Consider the following 21897-nt stretch of genomic DNA (forward strand, 5'->3'; position numbering starts at 1 on the left):
CTATAGGGCAGAAACCGCAATGCGAAGGAAGAAAGCGGTCATGCACCGATAAGGGGAAGCGCCACAAAGTCATTCTTACGAGGTGTTTTATTCATACTGCGCAGTACCACGGGAATAAAGCACACTACTGACGATGACGTTTTATCCCCCCCCCTCCTCCCTCGGACACAACGCTCGGCACTGCGGAACCACATCATTCGACGACGTGACAATGCAGAGCACGGCAGTATACAAACGAAGGGGTAAAGGAGCACAATAATCCAAGTGGGAGGGGCAAAAAGATGAAACGAAGAACCACTAACAATTATTGTTAATCATAAATAACACAAAGATAAGCGCCGCCAGAAAATGAGTCGCAGCAGGCAACAAACAATGAAATGACCAACCGATATGCAGCTACCTTTCCCCCTGGCTGCTGCATTACCCACGTAAGTTCCGTCTCTCAAACTAACCCCCTTCCTATCTTTCGCACATTCAGAGTTCGCCTGGGGCACTAGTACATAATGGTGCGGCATAAGTGGTGTTTAACAGCGGAATCGACGTAATGTCTACCAATCCACCAGAGCATACAGTCAAGTGCGGGCGCATCCCAGACTCTCGACGTACTCTCCGGGCTCCATTCCCTACCAGTGGTGCAAGCACAGGAACTACGAAGGTAGTCCAACAGTAAGTCTGATGCTACAAGTGCAGCAACGCGGATGCAACACTCCTCCACACCCCCAGCCGCTAATAAAACACCAGTGTCCACTAATGACGCCAAGTATGAGTCATACTCCACTAAACCGAGAGAACGAAGGGCTTTCGGCAATTGGTAGTCGCAACACACAGTAAGATGGTGCTTGTCCTTAAAGACACCCTGAGCCCCACTAAAAGGAAAGGGAGCCTCGGTAACATTTGGCGTGTTAGCAGCCACAGTATCCATCGCCGACACCGCCTCCTCAATGGCCATAACGGTGAGCTGAGCTAATTTAAGCATTGGTATTACAATCTCGTCGCCCTGGTCTGAGTCCTTGCCACCGCCAACTTCACCCCTTAGCACACAGACATCGTAGTAGCGGGGGTGCAGCTCAACCAACATTTCGACAAACCCCAAGTGCGGGAATATGGGGTGGTACAAATAACCCTCGCTGAGGCACAGCATTTTGAAAAAGGAGGTGTCCTTTTCCACTAGACTGCGGGAAAGCGACAAGAGCAACTCAACGCGTTCCCTGGCAGCGGGCATCCACATGGATGTGTGTCCATCCTCCCTGTAGCCAAGGAAGCAGCGTTCCAGCGCCTCCATAGCGTCTTCAGTGGTTGCGAACTGTTGCAGGAATTGTGGACAATGCCAATTCAAATGGTAAACCTCCACTGCCCTGCACAGTAGATGAACCATCGCCATAGAACCACGAATCAGCCGTTTTCCCCCGTAACTTACCGAGTCGCTTGTTTCTGCGCTGCCTCCGGGTAACTCGGCGTAGAAGCCGCAGATATTCTCTACGCGAGATCCCGTAGGGGTGGCGTCGGGGGGATCCTCCCCCCAGTGCCTGAAGTCTATTGCAACCAACATGCCCAGATAGTTCACCGTCTCCTCCACACTGTTGCGGAGGCTCGGCGGCACGGCGGTGAACCACGGCGATGAACCTGTGTTTCCATTCTCATGCGACTTGGCGAAAAAATCTGAAAGGTAGCTTTGCAACAGCTTCTGGAACTGTGGTCGGGAAGCGCACTCCTCAACGTCCACCAGGCGTGCATAACGTAGTTTCTTGGAAGGGAAACCACTAGCTATAAAGTTTCGGACGGACGTCCTTACCGGCTGCATTTGCCACCTTAGCGCCCACGCAGATGTAGCAGCAGCTACAGCCTCCAGAGCAGAACAATATGGCGGAGAGAAGTTAATGCGAAAAAAGGCGGTAGACTGCGACAGGGGCAAAAAGAGCTTTGTATATCGGAAGAGGAGGATACAGACAAATACAACAGGGAAATAGAAAAAGGCGGCACAACATGCCCTTTTGTACATGTAATGAAACGCGCGAGTCACCCGAGTTTAAGTACATCTCCATAACTATTGTGAAGGGTCTCGAGTCAGCCACTAGAAAGAATCAGAAAGCGATTGTTGTTGAAGACATCCACACGAGGGCTTGAGTGTAGAGGGTAGGAACACCGGCGGTACGATAATGTGATAGATCCCGTCAAACCCACCGTGCACACATGCACAATAGTGCGGTGAGCGGTCTGCGGCGATAAAGATCACCATCCTGAACATCCGCTGTCCACCAGTAACATGACCCCTCGCGCTAAAATCTGAAAATATACAAAACAGTACATGTAGAAGCACCCACCACATACTCCGGATTTATACAAACAGCCCGAAAAAGAACCATTAAGAAGGCACAAAGCACCAGGAGGTGAAAAGGCACAAACACCGTCCTTCGCGGGTGGAACCTGATAAAATAACCCGAGCATAGAAACAACACCGACTACACAAGCGTGGAAGTGAAACACACTCGAGAAAAGCAAAAGCGACATGTCGAAAAGACGACCGCCCACTGTACCACATGCTATACCCTACCAGATTCACGCAATAGCCGAAGGAATGTTGTCGACATGCCACGACCAACGGGGGCGCTAGAAGGCTTTTTTACAGACGAAAAGGCGGTGCCCCGCTCCCTTGCAATCATGCCCTCGATCGTGTGGATACCTGCTTTATGCGTTTCTTCGATACATTTACGGCGCCGGTACTCCTGAATCAACAGACGCTCAACCTCGTAACGAATCTTTTCATGGTCCACATACGGATCCGCATTCTGCTGCTGTTTGTCCGACTCATCGTCATAAAAACTAACACTCATCAAGTTAGTCTTCAAGGACCGCTGTTTCCCCCCCCGTGCCAACTAGGAGGTCATGCAAGGGGTGATTGGAATCCTCACAGATGCCAGTGTGAAAGGGTCTCCTGTGGTAACTTCTGGAGCTTTCGGGTCTAGCGAGGGAGAGCCATGCGAAGGAGTGTGATGGGGGCCGCGACAGACACTCTTCAGTCCATGCCACGTATAGGAGTTTTGACCACTCTTCTCCCATAGCATCTGAGGTGACACTCAGGTGTGAAAGCGGTTTCAGATCCTTTCCCTTCTTAGCTTTTCGATAAACTGGGTAAAGATAATGCAAATTGTCTAACGTGACGTTGGGACCCAAAATAAACGCCTTGGTTTGCTCTCTAGAATTCTGCTTCCTGCGCGAATTCATGAGCACGCGGAACTCCTTGAATATTGAAAGTGAATGAAGAGGCTCCCGCAAAGACAGAGGGCCCTCTCTAACGAAACGCACCTCCACTTTTTCCAATGCTTTCTCTGTGTCTTGAATACGTGCCCTACACTGGACAGGGGCAGATCCACTAGCTAAATCTGGCCTGGGATCCAACCCAGATTGGCCGGCGCCCATAGATTCGGGGAACGTCAGGTGGCCCTTCTCCAGGAGAATGGCTGTAACAAAGCAAGCATTTGCACGTCTTCGATATGGTCCTTCAGAAGGGTTTTCGGTATCGGCTAAATTCACCCATGCGTAATTCTTCTCCTCCTTTCCCTTGCCACATTCGTCCATGTAGCCAGCCATGGTTAAATTGGTCATACTCTTTAAAATACTTGAGCAGTGGGAAGAGCGCGTCCACAAGGACAACGAATGCGAGAGCACTTGCCTCTCTTTGGTTCCATCAGTGGAAGCCTCCTCCTGCAGAGTCGCAGGTCCACACCATGATTTCTCATCAGTGGTGTTGTTAGTGAACAGATTTTCAGATATGTGAAGCGTTTTCGCTGAAAGGCACGTCTCCAGTACCAACGGATCATTGTAACACAACTGGTGGCAATTGATCACAAAAAGTAAGCGTCGCCTGACAAGTTCTCGCCTCTCAATACTTTCCTCGTCCATTAAAAGCCGAATCAACTTCCTCTCGCGGGATGTTTGCATCGGGTTAGTGCGTGTGTTGCACCGTATCCACGCTCTCTCAATAATGCTAACTGCGTGCTTAAACACTTCTTGCTGCTTCCTCCATTTCAGACGCAAACTTTCAAGTGCGCGAAGGAACGTCATCACCATCACTGCATTGTGCTCTGCAACCCTACCCTCTTCCTTCCCTTTCAGGTCAAGAGACAATGCGTACGCGGTGCAAGCTTCGACAATAATGCGTTTAGCAATGCGTGTGCGCAACTTCCATAGCCGGTGCTCCCAGGTATACCGCTTCTCAATCCGAGAAGCCAATGCGTCAGGAGAATCTACAAGTCTTCGCAGCAGCGTCACGCGGAACCAACGCTGGAGACGACTCACTGACACCTCCATTGCCACACGATGCAGGCGCGAGTTCGATGTGTTTCCACCACTCTTTGATGTTGTCCCACGGCTTCCCGTAGGGTACGTAAGCCGGTCTGCGGTAAAGCAGGAAGTGGGTCTCCTTGACCCTGTACCCCACACGGAGCTGCGACGCGTTGAAGTATCACTACTAAGCGTCCTCCCCTGCGGACCAGAACGGCTAGTTGCGCTTCCTGGCCGACCGCGCATACTGCCGCGTTGCTGACTCATCGACCCGGTAGAGATTGTCCGCTCTTTAGATGTAGTCTTCCTGCGCGACTCCTGTGGTAAGCGTTGCGAACTCGTCCCACGCTGCTGCAAGGGCGGTAGCCGTAGTTTTTTTGCTGACCCACCCCCCTTACCCCGATTCATTTGGCACCTGCTGCGGACAAGGTATGTTCGCTACACTGATTGCTTTTCTTCTTTGATATATATATATATATGCGCTCTGAGAGCGTTGAAGCAAAAGCGACTTAGCCTTGAGGCGGTGGCTGCGCACAGACACAGCGCGACAGCCTCCATTTAAAGGGGGGATGAGAAAGGTAGCAATACGTAAAAGCAACTCCGGAAGCAAACAACAATGAGGCAGTGGGGACCAAAGTACATAATAATGATAATTAGTTAGAGTGTGGAGTAATTGTAATGTGAAGAAGGCCTCAAGTCTTAGTTCTTCTCCTTCGCCATATATGTTTTTTTTTCCAAAAGCAACATTAGCGAAAGAACCGCTATGACGCCATTTCCTTGCCAACCCGTGTCCGTGTGAGAAACAGACAAGCTCTGCTGCGGCGTCTTTCTTACGTCCTCGGAAAGACGCCACAAAACTACAACTCGAACTTCTCGTCACCGTAACTCCCCATGGAATACAAGGGTGCGGCAAATGGCTCGTAGTCTGAGTAACACTGTTTGAAGATGCGCTCTACGGCGCGCTCCGAGAAACCACGGCATAATGGGTTTTTTTCCACAGCTGTAATAGCACGACGACGAACACACTGTATACCACCACTCAGGAGATCAAACCGCCCGCGACGCATCTCCTCCCCGACAAAACAGTCACCACTCAGCCTGGCAGCGCGTACTTCACTGCATGCCTGGTGCATACAATCCGAGGCTTCAATAATGCCTCGCGCGTCGTCAAAGGCATGGATCAGCTCGTGTCTGAGATTCCGCTCAACTGCAGTGCAAGTTTTCGCCCCGGGTACAATGCTGTCGTTCTCAGTTGCCTTATCCAGCACAACATGTTGCTCGATAAGTAAAATGTCCCCCTTTTCGCAATCCCTGCGTGCCCGACGCCACATGTACCCTGCCGCTGAGGTGCCATCTGCCATGGTGTTGCTGCCACCAGCCCAAGATGCATTGGCAACACCGCCGCTGTCGAGTTGGGGAACGCACTTTATTCGCTCACGACGGAATGGGGTGTTGCTAATTTCTTCTATGCTTTTGATCAGATACTGCACGGTATTAACATTTGCAAGGACCTCATCTACAGCAGCCTCACATATTTCGTGGATGGAGGGCTGCTTTCTGCTTAAGTTCCCTACACCATCAGGTTCCACAGAGGCCATCAACAGCGGCACCTGCAGTGTCCCGGTGAAGGTGACAACAACCGCAAAGAAACGGCTGGAAGAAGTGACAAAAACTAAAAAAGAAAAAAGTGCACCGTGACGAGGAGACAATACATACACAAACGCATACAAAATAAGCTTGTAAGCAGAACAGAGGATGCTTTGCGACGCCAAACTGTGCCACCTCTGTACACAGTTTCCGCTTCTTTGTACGCGAGTGAATGAGCGCCGACAGCAACAACATTGTTACAAAAAGTAACGACAACAACAACAGTAATGATAGTAAGAGTCCTATCTACCCGTAATTCCTCAAAGGTAAATATATTCGTCGCATTTGAAATACAAACACGAGTGGGCATATATAAATATATTCTTCTTTTTATATTTATGTGTGAGCGTGTAGGCGCGTATAAAAGGGACAGGAAAGGAAGTTGACCTTCGTCCTTACTTCTAAGCAGTGGAAAGAACACCGGTCACGTTAAATATATATAAATGCAACAGTTACTAAACCTCTTCTTTCTCCCTTATTTCATTTACCTTTTTCTTCATTTTTTTTTGATGTATTACATCACTCCTTGAACATATATATATATATATATATATATATATGAAGATGTGTATATATTTCTCAAAAAAGAAAAAAAGGAGAATCATAAGTAAGGGGTGTGTAAACTCCACTACCTCATAGAGGCTTCATGAAAGCGCCGCGCGCGCATCGCACATTGTTTTCTTCATAAATCTTCCTCTTCTTCTAACCATTAGTCCCTCAACTACCTTCCCTTCTTCACGTTTTACATCATCATCATCATCATTCTCTGTTTTCCCTTCTTGTCTTCTTTGCCCACCTTCAAGTCTCCAACGTGATGACAATCATCAAAATAAATAAATAGAGAAGTCAAAACATATAACATTTTCTTCTCCCTTAACCCGAATTCCACTTGCCTCTTATTTTATTATAGGAACCCTTATAAAGACAGACAAACACACTCATTTATTCACTCAATTCTAACGCATAACTCTCACATGTATATATGCGTGTGAACTAACTATTCGTCACCACTCAAAAACTAAACGCCTAAAAAAAAAAAAAATGATGCTACTACCCAAAATTGCTAAAAAGGGCACCACAAGTTATTTTCCTAATAACTATGGCACCACTATAATACGAATAAAAAAATAGGGAGCGGAGGGAGGGGGCCATGACTGTGTGTGCTGACATTTCTAGCATGTTGTCACACGATGACATACACCCACACACGCATACATCTATATATATATATATATGTGGGTGGGTGGGTGTGTGGGTGTGTGTATGTTTCTTTACTTTCACAAGAAGCGTTACATCCCACAACATCACGAAAACTCAAAACTAATAAATCTCCCCTTGCGGTTCAACACAATATCACACAAATGCAGCGAAATAATTCTGCGATGCATCATTGTCGGTAAGGGTGCAGCACACAAAATGTTCATATGCGTCTCCTCCTCCTCATTCCCCCATTAGGTGAAGTAAAAGGAATAAACGTGCAGCAGCGTTCAGGCAAAGAAAATAGTGAAGAGAAAAGGAGAGGGGGAAAAAAAGGAATAGCAGCGACTCGCTAATCCATCCACACGCCCGTCCCCCTTTTAGGCCTTAATCTCATGGAACCTACACTTCTCACTCGTGTATGCACATGTGCGTATGGCAATTCTTTTTTTTTTCTTTTTACCTCGTGTTCAAATATGTTATTCTATTGAACTTTGAGACTGCCACGAGCACCAACTCACGAAAGGAGAAATACTGCAATAATCCTCACCCAGTTATCCACCTTTTGTTCATGTTTTATTTCTTCACTACACATATTCCATTCAAACCACTCATTTATTCTTAAATTTATTGTTCTTCCTTTACCCAATGAGTTACGCTTACACCCTCGTGTGCCCAACTACTTCACCGCATACAAAACAAACAAACACGAAGGAATGTACTAAAAATATCCAATCTGCTACAATAAAAAAAAAAGAAACAGTGGCAACCGTGTACTTATATGATACCACCACACCTGAAAATGGTTAAGGTAAACAAAAAAATGATCTTTCACTATTCTTTGGAAATGCAAACAAAACTTATGATTGTCTCTGATGATGATGATGAAGAAGAGAAACAGAGGGGGAAATATGCGCGACATTACCGGTACGAGTAACTACGTAACCACTGTGGTGAGAATGTCCCTTCACCCCCAGTGGCGGAGTCCTGAACAGAATCTCCATTATTTCCTAATGTAAAGGAAACAGAGACACCATCAGTGGCAGAACTGTCATTCCCAGCGACGGCAAGTTGATGAAGCAATCCAGCGAATATTTGCGCGGGATCCTCCTCGTTTTGCCCCTCCTGCGGGGCGTTCTGCAAACTACTCGGGTCACGGAATACCGCGGTCTTGTGGTCAAGAAGGTCTGACGAATCGCTTTGGCTGGTCATCGTATACTTTGGAGATCTATCACGCTCATCCACTACATTGTTGATCTCATTAAGTAATGGAAGAGGTATCATATCACGTTCACTCAACTCCGCTTCCTGACGTCTGCCACCTCGGTGCTGCCTTAACTTAGCATCATCTAATACACCCTTCTCCATGAAATAATGCGGAACCCGCAATGAGGAGAATAGCTTAGGACAACACTCACGAAAAACCGCGCCAAGTAATCCCCTCAATTCACGAAAGCCCCGCTCCCCAGGCGCCGCCAAGTCGTCCCCAAGCGTCGGTGTCCAATCAACAGGGTATGGCGCCTGCAACGAATTCATGGTAGAAGAGTCATCGATGGAAGGAGATGACAGTTGAGTCTCCCGTACGGCTACTGAGCCCCCTTTGGTAGCGTTTTCTTTTAAGCTACAGCCGCTGCTCATATCCTCCATGCCAACTGCTGGTGGTCCCATCCCATGCGTGTCTCTGCGCGATGCCGCTGCACCCCCTGTCGCTACATGCATTCTGCCAAAAAATGCCCGCGGCCACAGAAAATCGATGGGAAGGGGACATGAAATGTCCACAGGCACCGCCGCGCACCTTTCTGTTGACTGAAAAGAACTCTTGCTTGTACTGCCCACGGCAAGAGGAGGAAAAGCGACAGCTGCCGGATCTGCACGTGTAAAAGTGCTGTTGCTGCCACTTACCGCGTCTTTGTGCGACCGTTCGCAAGTTGATGTACCTTGCTGGGGCGTACTCCCCCCAACGTCGTTGCTTTGCGCGGAACTTCTTGAAAGGATGGCGCGCTGGTACGAAGTTTGAGAGACAATATTTAACCAATCACCGCCTCCAGCGATTTCCACGCCGCCGGTGGCTGCTCTCTCAGGTGGCCCATTTTTCCTTTGCTTGGAAGTACCGCAGCCGCTTCGCATTAGGGGGTAACCATTGTAAGGACCACCGTTGTTCATGGATGATGATGGCCCGCGCTTCCTAAAACTGTTGGTAGACCTCTGGAAGAACAATTCTTCGAAATGATTTGTTTTCTCTCTTGAACTCTGCTTTTCTCCGCTTATCAACTAAGTAATGATAAGCGACTTCTTAAAAAAAAAAAAAAAAAGAGGCACAGCGAGCAGCAAAAAAAAGCGAGGGTATTAAGATGTTTGTTCACTTGGACAGTTACGTTGTCACGGATTTATTGCATCGCTGCCTGTGGTGGTGCCGTCTTCTTCTCCCTTTCCTCCTGTTATGTCCTCCTGTTGCATTTGACGGTATCGTATATTCCATCCTTCCCCCTTCCCACACATAAACTTTTTCTTTTTCCAACATGCAACATCAATACGAAACAGAATGAAACACACGTGAATAAAAGCGCAGAAGCGATATCCACAACATAGCATGAAGCGCTTGTGCTCGTACTGAGATAGAAGCGCACTTAACAACAAAGTGCATGGAAGAAGAACAAGACTAAGCAAACCTATTCACACGCACAGAGAGTGACATATGCACACATACGGAAAGTACAAATAGAACTCTTCGCTGAATGTGCCCACAAATGCAAAAAAAATGAGGGTAAATATGGAGGTAAAGGCTATGTAAATAAATAAACCGAGAACCGAATTTTATGTACGCGTGTGCACATTGTAACCGTCGATACACCTCTCACTGAAGCATGCCTGCGTTGGCCCATTCGACTGCAGCCGCACTATTAGTTGGTTTTGCTTCATCCCACGGTCCATTGATTTGATCTTTCATGCTGCCATGCAATTTGACGAAGAAGAATGGAATGACAACAGATATTACCACCACCACTACACAGTACAGAAGGGCAAATACCGGAACCTCCATCAAGAAGTAGATGGCAAGCGCACATATAGTGAATGTTAACACAACATGTGCCCTTAGGGAGACATGTTTGAGGTTATGTCTGGGAATAGGAGACAAAGTGAAGCATAGAATTCCAAACATAATGAGTGCACCGCTCTGAAACACCCTCTGAATGCGTGAGGCAATAAGTATTATGCCGAATGTGGCTGCATTCACCGCAGTGTTCTGCTGATACCTCTCCGAATAGCAGTTGAGGTAATTATAATCCGTCAGAAGCACATGCACGAACATTGACAAGGAACTAAGTGTCACAATGGTGTCATTGCTATACGCCACAGTCAAGGTTTGTAGGACGGGTGACAGAAGAATAAGGACTCCCACCAGTGGAATGCCTTGCCTACACAACCCCATCAAGTAATGCGTAAACGATGCGGGAATCTCACCGCGATCAACAGCCTGCTGCCGCTGCACCACAATACAAAACACAAACGCCAACGTGAATAGTGTAGCATTCACCCACATGAGCGCGCACTCATCCACCCTCCCGGAAAGCATCATAGAAAATACAAAGAGATAGAACACAACAAACGAAAATTGCTGAATAACAACAAATGTGTCCAACACCACCTTGTTATACTCATAGGTGGCAACATTCACATTCTGCCGTAGGTCCTGAAGGAACTGCTGAGGATCCACATAGTTGTCTTCATACGGCTGACGCGTGTACAACACTTTGCGCCAAACGCGCCCCTCATCACGCACTGTCGCTGTTTCAGTTGACACGCTCCCAATAGTACCACGTAGCTGTGCTGCCTCTTCCATCGCTGACGTTTCTCGCAACGAAGCCGGCTGACAATTGCGCATCCAAATAGAGGGCAACAGAAACAACAGTAACAACGGCAACGGCTATGGCAACAGCAATGGCGCCAATGAACTTAGTAAGCAAATGGTATAATAAATAATTATAAGTTAACAATTCTACATGCGCTGAAACGAACTACAGTGAGCGGCTGAAGAATGAAGAAATCATGGGAAAGGTAGACACACATCCGCAAAAACAGAGACATTAAGGAGGAAGCCAGCGCAGAAGCGCAACATCATGCATTTTCAAGCGCAGTGCCTACTTATTTTTAAAAAAGAAGTGTAAAAAGTTTTCAAGTGAAAGCCACTGCACCCCATTACCCGCCTCACTTCCTACCTTTCTACATTTCTTTGTAAATATGTGCCCCACTAAACCATATACATATTGATATGCACAACACTTCTGCGATCCCTCGCGCACGGTGGTCGAGTGGAGGGTCATCAACCAATCGGTGACGACACACTCAGGGAAGGGGGTGAAAGGCAATAAAATACAGTGGAAATAATAAGCAAACACAACCACACGATCCGAGCAAACCTGCGAGACTTCCCCTCAACCGCACTAACTTCTCACATTACTTGGGTAACTCCCTTTTTGATTATACTTTGTCCTGGGATCGTAACCCCTCTTATTGCTACAGCGGCAACAGCAGCAGCAAACATATATCTGTAATTTCTTCGACGTGTAGGAAATAACCCCGTTGTCCCACACAAACACACACACACACACACCTCGCACCAGCTTCGATGTTCTTCAGTTTGCAACATTTAAACAACGACACTGCAAGTTAAGTAGCGTTCTGAAACATCGAAAGAGATCCACAACGCAACCGACACACACATCACCCATATGAGACAAAACATGCAAAGGAAATATATAAAAAGCACCAACCTGGTATGAGGCCAGCGTGAGCCACCACAAAAAAGAAAAAGGCAACCACACAATGCGACAGCGGGGAAATGAAGGACAAAACACCAACACACACACATATGCAATTGTTTCTTCGCTTTTTGACATTACGGTGGTGCATCCACTTTCGACCCCAAGCAGAGAAGTGATAAATATCCATGAGTCGAACCACACACCACTGCCTGGGGATTGCTGGGATGGCACGCACAGGAAGAAATGGTATCACCGGTAGCGGGTAACGGACACTGTACTGACTTCAAAACGTTAAGGTGAAATGCGTGCATAAAGTGAAGATTACCACGGGAATCCTCCGATGCACTGGTGTTTGTTAGCGGAGCCGTCGAAACAAGAACAGTTTGTTTAGGTGTAGTGCACCACCCGGTAATACGACCGGGGGCGGATACAGAGCGGAGCAAAACACCATTGATGCTTATCTGATGAATCACGTTATCAATTGTGGACGTAAAAAGAATATTCGGTAAATAGCAATTCGGTTGGATAAGCACACGGTCGATAGGGAGCTTTGCGGGATGGCGCAGACTGCGCTCCAAACGATTATTCGCCAAGCTATGAAGCATAAGCATGCCATCCCGACTTGCAGTAGCGACAACGTCGAGGATGGGGCACACACTTACTGCAGTGGGGTCGTCCTCATGACCGTATACTGTAAACATCAAATCCACGCGCAGCTTCAAGCGGTTGCGCTGGAAGTGGCAACTCCACACAATAAAAGTCGTGTCCTCCGCACCGCTCACAAGGTATCTGCTGTCCGCACTCGCCGCAACAAGTACCACGCGGCCACAGTGGGCGTGCAGCCGTTCCTCCTGGAAAGCTGGGGTCGTTAAAAAGTTACGAATGACTATTGTGTTATCAAAAACGCCCCCGAGCGCTACAAACACTTCATTGTCAAGGAGCAAAACAGCCACATTCCCCGTCTCACAGGGACCACCAGCCTTCTGACCAATGTTCGGTATCATGCCGGGTGGAAGCGGTGGAATTCGCCGCTCAAAATCTTCGGCCACGTCGACGATCGGCCGTCGGAAGCCACTGCCGTCCACCGAGCCCTGTGGCACGGGTGCCACCGGCGCTCCTGAAACGATTCCAAGTAAATATGAGGATGTGTGAGCAACGGCAGCCGCCACAGAAGGGGCAGGGGTCTGATTACTAAAATGGCTTTTAACGTTGCCATCGGCGACAGGACCAACCCTAGGCGTCGTCAACGTCGGAGTTACCGCGGGGCTCGGCAGTTGCTGCATACGCCTCATCACTGGCGAAACACTAATTCGGTAGAGCAGTGCGGCACCGTTCCCACACACCACGAGCACCCGATCATTGTCAAGCACCACCACGCGCGCCACGCGCGTGCACAAGTGGCGAATGTCAACTGCCCTCATGCCAAGCACGCAACTGATAGGGTCAGCATATTCCATGGCACGCCGCTCAACATGAGGGCGGGTGAAAAGTTGAATGGGTGTCTGGCCGATGTTATCGAGCGAGTCGATCAGCAGCCGCTCATCTACATCATCTGTTTGACTCCTGTCTAGATCTTCGTAAGAATGCCAATTAAAGACATTAAGTGCTGCGATGGCCTCCTTGCCCCTTTGTTTGTATCCAAATATCAAATCGATCCAATGGTGTAAGTTCAGTGAAACGTAATCACTCTCAAGGGCTTCCCTCATGCGGTAAACAAACTCGTAGGGATCACCATGGGCCCACGGTGGCAACTCCAGTGAATCTGTGGGTCGGCCGTCTTGTCTGCACCCAAACCGGATTCCATTTGTATTTACACACATTTCGGGTAGGTAGAACAACTCTGGAATGAGCTCGCGGACATCCTGCGAGTTCGTCAGCACCCCATTCCAACATGACGCCAAGGAGTGAAACATTCGGTCGGCACAATCAAAGTGCCCGTCTTGCAGGATAACCTGCAGCGTTGTGAACGGCTCGACGCGGATCATGTAATACAGGACAACTGCTGGAGAGCTGTAATGTGTGAAGTAATGGGCAGGCACGTCACCAGTTTGTCGCATTTCTTCATACCGTGTTTCCACGTACTCGCGACTCTGAGGTCCATTGCAAATCCCTATGGGCAACGACAAGTCACGAAACGTGGAGGATTTCTCCAAATCAAGTCGGTCACTCTTGTAGTCGGCAATCACCCAGGGGAATACGGGGTACTGCGTAAGATCATTCACCGTCCGGCCACCAAAGAAATTCAACCAGAGAAGGTATTCAAAGTTAGATATCTTGCGTTCGCGCCACTGATTCGTGCGACACATAAGGAGTGGCTCCTTACGTGGGGTCTCATGAAACAGGTAGAACGGGTGGTAGGGCACCTTGTGTCGCTCCACCGACATTCTTATGCGGTTTACAGCTGTCCGCATTTCCTTCACGGAAGCAAAATTCAGCAGCACACTGCGACCATCGCGGAACCACATTTCTACTGCACTACGCCTCATTCGAAACCGCCTCCCTGGCGCAAGCTGAGCGATATGACCAGTGGGATAGATAATGTCCCGCGGCTTTACAACTAGCGACGATGCTTCATCAGCAACACGTTGGTTGTATGCTTTATTCTCTTCGTCAAAGAATACGCAAAGCTCACAGTCACGAATAATTAGCATGGCACTCCAGCAGTGCATCATAGAAGGCACCTCACATGAAGAGGAGAAGTGCACGATAGGCTTTGGAGTCTGCGCCGTATTGGTCCCCGTGATGCTGTTCGTATCTTCGTGGCTAACTTGTTTGTCGAGGATTTCATCGCAGTCCACAGAGCTATCAGACGTAAGCAACATCTGTTCACCGCCTCGTGCACGAGGTAACTGTTTCCCAAAGACCTTGGTGTCACTTACGGGTGCCCCGGCTGCGGTGATGTTGGCGTGATCAGTTCCACAAGGATCAAACTCAAATTTCCTCCGTATCAGCAATTTCTGTTCGACATCCTGCAAACGCACATACTTCATGTTCCGCTGCTCCCCAGGCCCAACATCCCAAATAGTACCTCTGCAGCGGCTGAGAAATCGAGCCCATACTGTATTGAAAAAAACCGTAGCGACCTCCCGAACTGCTAGTGTTGCGAATCGCTCTGCTGACGACTCCACCCCTCCAGCTGCATCGTCACCTTCTCCCTCCGTGCCATCCTGCAAGTGCTGCTCCAATACCTCAAGCATTGTCCTTCGTGAAATACTAAAGTCAGTCAATATTCCATGCAACCGCGCCATCGTCACACTGTGGTATTGTTCAATGGTGCGTGCCATACTCTTGTCTGTGAGTTGGTCGCGTTCCATCGCCAATGTGCACTGGGAAATGAACGCCTCGTAGTCTTCGCGAGAGGCGACTTCAACAAACTCCTTCATGGAGTCCTCTCCCGATCTGCCACAGAGCCATTCAAGTGTGCACTGTTTCACGGTTTGCTCGCCCACGCTGGAAGGCACAGTTCGACTGAAAAACTGCATCTGGTTCAAGTCACGCTTGTGAAGAATACATATGGCCTTCATACGACGCAGTATCTCCTGGTTCGCATCCGGAAATCGCAAGGAAGGACCCAACAAAGAAAACCTCAGCCGCCGGTTCAGAAGCTCGTGTAGACTTAGAATGAGTGTCATAGAACTGGAAAGTGGAGAATGCTCCTTCACCTCCGACCACTGCCACATCAACAACGCAAAAGGACTGTAGTCGTTGTCGACGACATCAACCCAACGCAGAGCCAAAGATAATATGTCGTCTAACTGAGCCGCATCACGGAGTGTAAAACCACACACCACACGGAAAAGACGAACAAAGAGCCGAATAAAACCGCCTTTGCGCGGCCGCAGCCCCTGCGGCACGGCGTCCGACCCAGGGGCGCTACCTCCATTACCGCTACTACTACTAAAACTGTTATTCCACGTTCCAGTTGAGTTTAGAATGGCTCCGCTCGTCGTCAGCAGCTGCATTGTGCGCACCGCCAGAGCAGCATGCAACCAAACACCATCAGGTGCGGTGCGCAGCAACATCGAGTCACCAGAAAGAAATGAAACACCGTTTTGTAGCATCTCATCACGCCGGTATTCACTCCCCTCCGGGTAACCCTCGCAAAACTCAAGCTTCAACATTCCTTCATCGGTAAACACAACGAGCTCCTCCTCCTCTGAGTAACCACGTTTGCGATGCGCGTCGGCTGGTCGTGTTGCATCACAGTTAATATACGCGGTCGTGGAGTAGAAGAGAACGTCTTCAACGACAGAGAGAAATGCAGTGAAATTTGCTAACGCCAGTTGGCTGCCTAGACTTAGACAGCCGCCGGTATTATCATCCCGGCGATTTGTCAAATAAGAAGTGTACTCCTTCACAACACCGAGTAGTACGGCATTCAAGAAGACGTTGGCACGTCGGCGGAAGAGATAAGTTATGAGTAATTCCAGCTCGGACGCACCGTAAGACTCCTGAATAAGCGCCTGAAATATAGTGCGAGAAAATATAAAAGCAGTTGTTGCCATAAAAAGTGACTGTTCACCCCTCCGTGCTTCAAGTGACTCGGCATCTGAGAGGTACAACTCTGCGATGCTCGCGTACCACCCTTGCACAGAAAGAATGCTCCTCCACGCTACTGAATCCTGCTGTACTAGAGTGGCAATATCTGTCATGACCTTCTCCTTCATCACCTTGTTGGGAGTTCTCTTCATCAGCAGCAAGAGTGGCGTCAGAACAGGAGCAAAACAAATTTTATCATCGGCTGTTATCGTCACATCCTGCTGAAGGGAGACATCGAAGCGGCCAATGAGGGCGGCAAGTAGAGTTGTGTATAAGGAAACGTCCACAGCGCAATCGTTCAATTTATCGCGTAACCAGGAAAGAGAGATATCACGGGTGACGTGAACAGCCTCGCGTGATGCAAGTAGCGTCGGATTTAACAGTTCCTGTGTCTTCCGTGAGCGGCTTGCTAGCAAAATGAAGAACAGCACCACCTCATTCCGCACCTCCCGCGGCGAGTTGTTCAAAGCAGGCAAAAGATCTTTGACAAAGTTCCTCTTTCCCAAGAAGGAGGCTAGGTTAGGCTCCCTGTTTGCAACAAGAACACGTGTGCGCACAAGTATTTCTATAAGCACGTCCCGGTGTAAATCCTGCTTACGAAGCATCACGCTCACGAGACGTTGAATGGCATCTGCATCATTCATCGTGAGACCACCCTCCATAACAGCCTCCATCAGGAGGAAGAACCCCTCTCGCATCTCCCGATGATGCTCCGAGGTTCCATTGTACGTCTGTATTATTTGACCAACAACAAAGTGAGGCAGGTCCAAACCGCGCAGGTGACGTCGCGCCGGGGCGTTATTATGGCAAAGCAAATACTGCACTTGAAGTAACAACAGTTGTGTCGGCTCCGAGCAAACATGGAGGAGATCACCCGATAAAAACAGGGAATGATACGCCGCGTCGAATAGTGCCTCGTCGCTGACAAGTGCGACACAAATATCATACAAACGCCGTGGAAGCTCAGGACAGTCGTATACAGTAAACTGTTGTACAGCATGCGAAATCATCGGAAACAAACCAACTTCCAACACATCAGCACGCACAATGTTACTAAGTAGAAGAGCCTCAACAAACTTCAGTAGCTCATTCATCGCCTTGCGCGTCGCTTCCGAAGCAGGCCTCCTGCGACCAGGAGGCACACGGCAGTAAAAGGGTAGTTGAGGGTTTACGAGAAGAACGAGTAGCGGAATCACAACGGTTTGAAGTGCCCCAAGAACACATACCGAGTCCATGATACTTTTTGTATTACAAGCAACGGTTCCCTCGTACGTGATCAGGGGCCGTTCTGTAGGTTTTCCACGCAGTAAGGCGGCCAGATTGTGTAATTGTCCACGCTCTCCGAAGCGAGGGTCGACATAGACAGCAATACCAGAGAAAAAACCACGCCTTACGCTTTCACCACCCGACTTCTCTAAGAACAGCTCAAACACTGACTTTGGGGAGAGGGCACATGTGAAGAAATGCACAGCAGCCACTTGACCAACAAAATTGTTGCTAGATGTACGCTGCTCAATATCCTCGCCGCGCGTGCCAACGTGGAAAAACAAGCCTTGTAATTGGGGGTACCTTACGGATGGCTGGGCGCAAACCTCCACACCGTTCACAAACACAACAAACTCACTTGCACTGAATGGGAACTTCGATTGACTATGCACAACCGTTAAGTGCGTCCAAACCAGCGCCGCCAGCTGGCAACCAAGGTCTACCTCAGTAGCTTTGTTGTGTTCAACATCATAAGATACGGCCAACTGTCCATTACTTTTTACAACCAGTTCTAATATGGTACGTTTCTCAATACTCTGAAGAGAATAAATACATTGCCGAGTCCGTCGACCGCCATGAGTCTCCAACCTTATCCACAGGCACAAAGTGTATGCATCGAGGGGAAAATCTGAAAGAATGGCCTTGAGGCCAGTTGGTCCGTTGTGCTGACGAAACGCTATGTAATTCTGCTGCGTCGCCTGGCAATTTAGTATGTGACGAGAGGCGGCGCTCAGCACCTCAATCACAATGGGAACTAGAAATCGTCGTTCTTCCTCGCTCTTTGCGTGTGCAATGCTCATAAGAAACTGCTTTGTCTCCCGAACGGTGACGTGATGACCAGCAATGGCCATGACGAGGGACAACACTGAATCAATAAGTGCAGTCCCTGCCACCACTGGGATAAGGGCAGTAAGCGAATCAAACACACCGGCATTCGCCACCATCCACAGGGAACTCTGCGACACCATGACATCGGACGAAAGGCGCGTCACAAGACACTGCAGTGCGTCACGGTGATCCTCCTTAAATTCAGGTAGATCCAGGAAGAGTCTCAATAGAGGCAAAATTAACTCAGGATTACGCACCGTTAACGTGCCCTCCTCCCCGCCCACAACTGAACGGCGACCATCCAAACCATTATCAAACCCACAGGATGGCCCTACACTTCCAACCGCTGCACTAACATGAGCCTCATCATCCTCATACACGAGCAAAAGCATACACCGGATAAACTGCAGCCACGATCCGTTATGCGATGTAAACCATGCGGTCTTGAATGACTCCACCAGTTGATCAGCGCCAATGGTGTGAATGAGAACGGCACGCAGTGGTGGATTCTCCTTAACAAGCATGACAACGGTGTTCATGATACACGAGAGACCGTAAGACGAATCAACAACACGCCACGGTGCGGCTGTCCGGTGGAACAGACGGAGAAAAGCATCCATTGCGTTTTCCTTACCACCACAGAGGGCGTTCTGCAACTGCCTCATTGACCCCCACTGAAAAATGTCAGATCGAAGCGCACTAAGAGAGGCCGACATGCAATTCAGCACTGACAAAAACATCTCTTCGTCTTCATTATCTGCCTCACACCCTGACTCCAAACGGGCACATTTATCAAGAGCATCCCAAGTACACTTAACTAACTGATCCATCCGCTGTGTATATTCTGCATCGGGACAACTGTGTGTGTAAAGTAAAAGAAGCATCCGCTTCGCATTCGGGCGTATTTCCTTCACAGAGAGAAGTGAAAAAAAAATATCCACCTCGCCCATTAACACACTGCACTGAACATCCAATCTTTGCAAAAGCCGCAATAACAAATGCAGCACTAGCATACTAATTCCATCCCCTGATAGCCTACCGGACGTGTAACATTCCCTCAACAAACCCACAAGTTTCGAAATACCACCACATCTGATGACGGCAGTTGCGACAGCATCACTATTTGTCCCACACAAAGAGGAATGGAATATCACACATAACTTTAGTAACACATCCGCCAATTCCTCCTGCCGCGCCACTACCCCTCCCCTGTTTTGCTTTTCGTTATCATCGCCGGCGCCCGCAGCCTCACCTTCCACTGACTCAGTGGACTGTTCCCCAACTTTTATGCTGCAAAGTAAGTCGAGAATGACGCCAACTTCATTCTCGATGGCTGCACCCCCATCACTGCTCTCTGCCTTGGGAGGAAGAGAGTTCAGCCTGTGGTGTAGTAAATACAATACTGCGTGCTGCAACCGCGGATCTTTCTGGAAAACCCCAAAGACTGGATTAAGAAAAACAACGCGGTAAAAATCCGCGTCTACTAACGATCCTGCGGTATTCACCTGCCGCCGCTCTTGCACCGGGGTTTCCATCGGTGCCAGAGAGTTTATGGCGTATTTCATCAACGCATCATACAAACAAGAGGTGGGCGCAAGTGCGTCTCCGGAATGAAGAAGGGCCTCGAGGAGAGAGAATTCAATTTGCATAAAGTGGCGCGCTGCCTCGAGGTCACGATGCACCTCCGCCGTCCTTCTCACCTCCCGCTGTGTCTCCAGTAAACCGAGATAGCAATGTAAAAACTCGTCCACAACCGCGTTGTCTGCGAGTCGATTAAAAGCGGGTCGTTTGAGGCTAACCACACAACCGGAATCCAAATGCAAACCGTCGTTACCCGCATCAGCCAAGGTGCGTAGCTCGCGTGCACACTCCTCCTGACCCGCAATGCGGCACCCATCACAGTGCACACAATGATATCTAACACTTATTACTTGCAACAACCGCACCACGTTTGCAGAAAAATTCACAGATTTCATAGCCTTAACAACAAGCAACGGGGACTCTCGCAGCAATCTGGAAAGAAGCAACATGCTACACGAAGCTTGACGCAAGGTTTGCAGCTCTGAATCTCCGGTGCGCTCCACAGCCACAAAATGGGTTAACTCAGCGCCGATACTGATGAGCGAGTTCCGCACTACAAGCTCACTGGGGTTACGTAGAAGGCTAAGTACAACGAGCGGCAAGTTACAGAGAGCTTCAGATATCGTCCTCTCTTCTTCCCCTCCCCTTTCGACCGACCCAATAGCTACTTCCGAACAGTGTAAACAAAGTCGACTACACTCCAACAAGATACCATCACGTTTGGTGTGGGTTCTCAGTGTACTCCCACTGGTGCTTCCCTTTCTTTCTTCGGCTGGGCAAGAACGTCTATGCATCTCCGCGTACAAACTATCCGGCCGCAGACGCACCCACCCCTTCGCTAACTGACTATTCGATATTCCGGTGGCATTGCCCATGTCAGAATAAACGCCCGCTTCACCGGGTGACGGCCGCTTCGAGGGTCCGCAACGAACGTACACAACTTTTAAAACCCGCAAAGTGTCGCGCAAGATGGTCAACAATTCACGGTACCGTATTTCAGTTGCCCTCGGAGGTTCGCAGCTATCAAAGCATGTTCTCGTAGCAGTAACAACGTCTTCATCACCCCCGCCTTCAGAGTATTCTAGGGGGATGTCATCTGATGGATCCAGGGGTGTGGACACGTTTCCTGCAGCGCTATCACTCACTTGATGCGAAACCGAACTTCCTCCCATCTTCTCGTCACTTAATGCTTGACGAAGAAACTGAAGGATGTGAAGCATATGCCTATCAAACCCTAGCTCGAGCATAAGGAGCCCAACTTTGAGTGGGTTCACTAATAAAGCCGCCTCGAGAACCGGTATAGAGTCTCGTAAAAAATTAATCTTCGCCGTGTCACCAAGTTTGGTGCATGCATACTCCAAACGCTTCAACATTAGCGACAACATCTTCGCCGGAAGCTGCCTGCATGCGCCATTTGATTGAATCAATCTCAGTACCGACAGCTCAAGGCCAGTATCCGATGACAGGGGGTATGGGAAGGATGACTTGGACCCGCTACTAACCAGCCGCTCCAACTCATCCTTCACCTCTGAGGCCGCAGAATGGTTTAGAAACACTCTGTACTCCGCCTCATGTTCATCTTTGCGTTTGGTATCCCTGCAGGGAGCCATACTTCTCCCCACGACAAATGTGTCGAGGAACTTGAACATCCTCCAGTCAAACACTAAATGAAACTAAGACAGTCAGACTGTGCACCGACAACGAAACCACTAAATTTTTCCCGTACCTCTCCCTTTCTGGTGCAGTTCCCCCTCCCACCGCGATATACGCAATAATACTTTTACTTGCTTACCTC

At 48.9% G+C, this 21897-nt stretch overlaps 6 protein-coding genes across 6 annotated transcripts; all 6 read right to left on the bottom strand.

The window, feature by feature from the left end:
* Positions 1–493: 493 nt before the first annotated feature.
* TbgDal_X7470 (hypothetical protein, conserved) lies at positions 494–1999 on the bottom strand (the record flags this gene model as incomplete). The annotated part of the gene is made up of 1 exon (XM_011779620.1): positions 494–1999. One exon carries the CDS (start codon positions 1997–1999, stop codon positions 494–496), a length of 1506 nt encoding a protein of 501 aa, XP_011777922.1.
* An 836-nt stretch (positions 2000–2835) lies between these two features.
* On the bottom strand, positions 2836–4689 carry TbgDal_X7480 (hypothetical protein, conserved; the record flags this gene model as incomplete). The annotated part of the gene is made up of 1 exon (XM_011779621.1): positions 2836–4689. One exon carries the CDS (start codon positions 4687–4689, stop codon positions 2836–2838), a length of 1854 nt encoding a protein of 617 aa, XP_011777923.1.
* Positions 4690–5138: 449 nt separating this feature from the next.
* TbgDal_X7490 (hypothetical protein, conserved) lies at positions 5139–5879 on the bottom strand (the record flags this gene model as incomplete). Its single annotated transcript, XM_011779622.1, has 1 exon — positions 5139–5879. One exon carries the CDS (start codon positions 5877–5879, stop codon positions 5139–5141), a length of 741 nt encoding a protein of 246 aa, XP_011777924.1.
* A 2167-nt stretch (positions 5880–8046) lies between these two features.
* Positions 8047–9288, bottom strand: TbgDal_X7500 (hypothetical protein, conserved; the record flags this gene model as incomplete). Its single annotated transcript, XM_011779623.1, has 1 exon — positions 8047–9288. One exon carries the CDS (start codon positions 9286–9288, stop codon positions 8047–8049), a length of 1242 nt encoding a protein of 413 aa, XP_011777925.1.
* Positions 9289–9979: 691 nt separating this feature from the next.
* Positions 9980–11008, bottom strand: TbgDal_X7510 (phosphatidylinositolN-acetylglucosaminyltransferase subunit c, putative; the record flags this gene model as incomplete). Its single annotated transcript, XM_011779624.1, has 1 exon — positions 9980–11008. One exon carries the CDS (start codon positions 11006–11008, stop codon positions 9980–9982), a length of 1029 nt encoding a protein of 342 aa, XP_011777926.1.
* A 1014-nt stretch (positions 11009–12022) lies between these two features.
* On the bottom strand, positions 12023–21751 carry TbgDal_X7520 (neurobeachin/beige protein, putative; the record flags this gene model as incomplete). Its single annotated transcript, XM_011779625.1, has 1 exon — positions 12023–21751. The coding sequence occupies one exon, from the start codon at positions 21749–21751 to the stop codon at positions 12023–12025; it is 9729 nt and encodes a 3242-aa protein (XP_011777927.1).
* Between the last annotated feature and the right edge of the window lie 146 nt (positions 21752–21897).

Source organism: Trypanosoma brucei, chromosome 10 (assembly GCF_000210295.1).
Source record: "Trypanosoma brucei gambiense DAL972 chromosome 10, complete sequence".
NCBI classification, from domain to species: domain Eukaryota; phylum Euglenozoa; class Kinetoplastea; order Trypanosomatida; family Trypanosomatidae; genus Trypanosoma; species Trypanosoma brucei.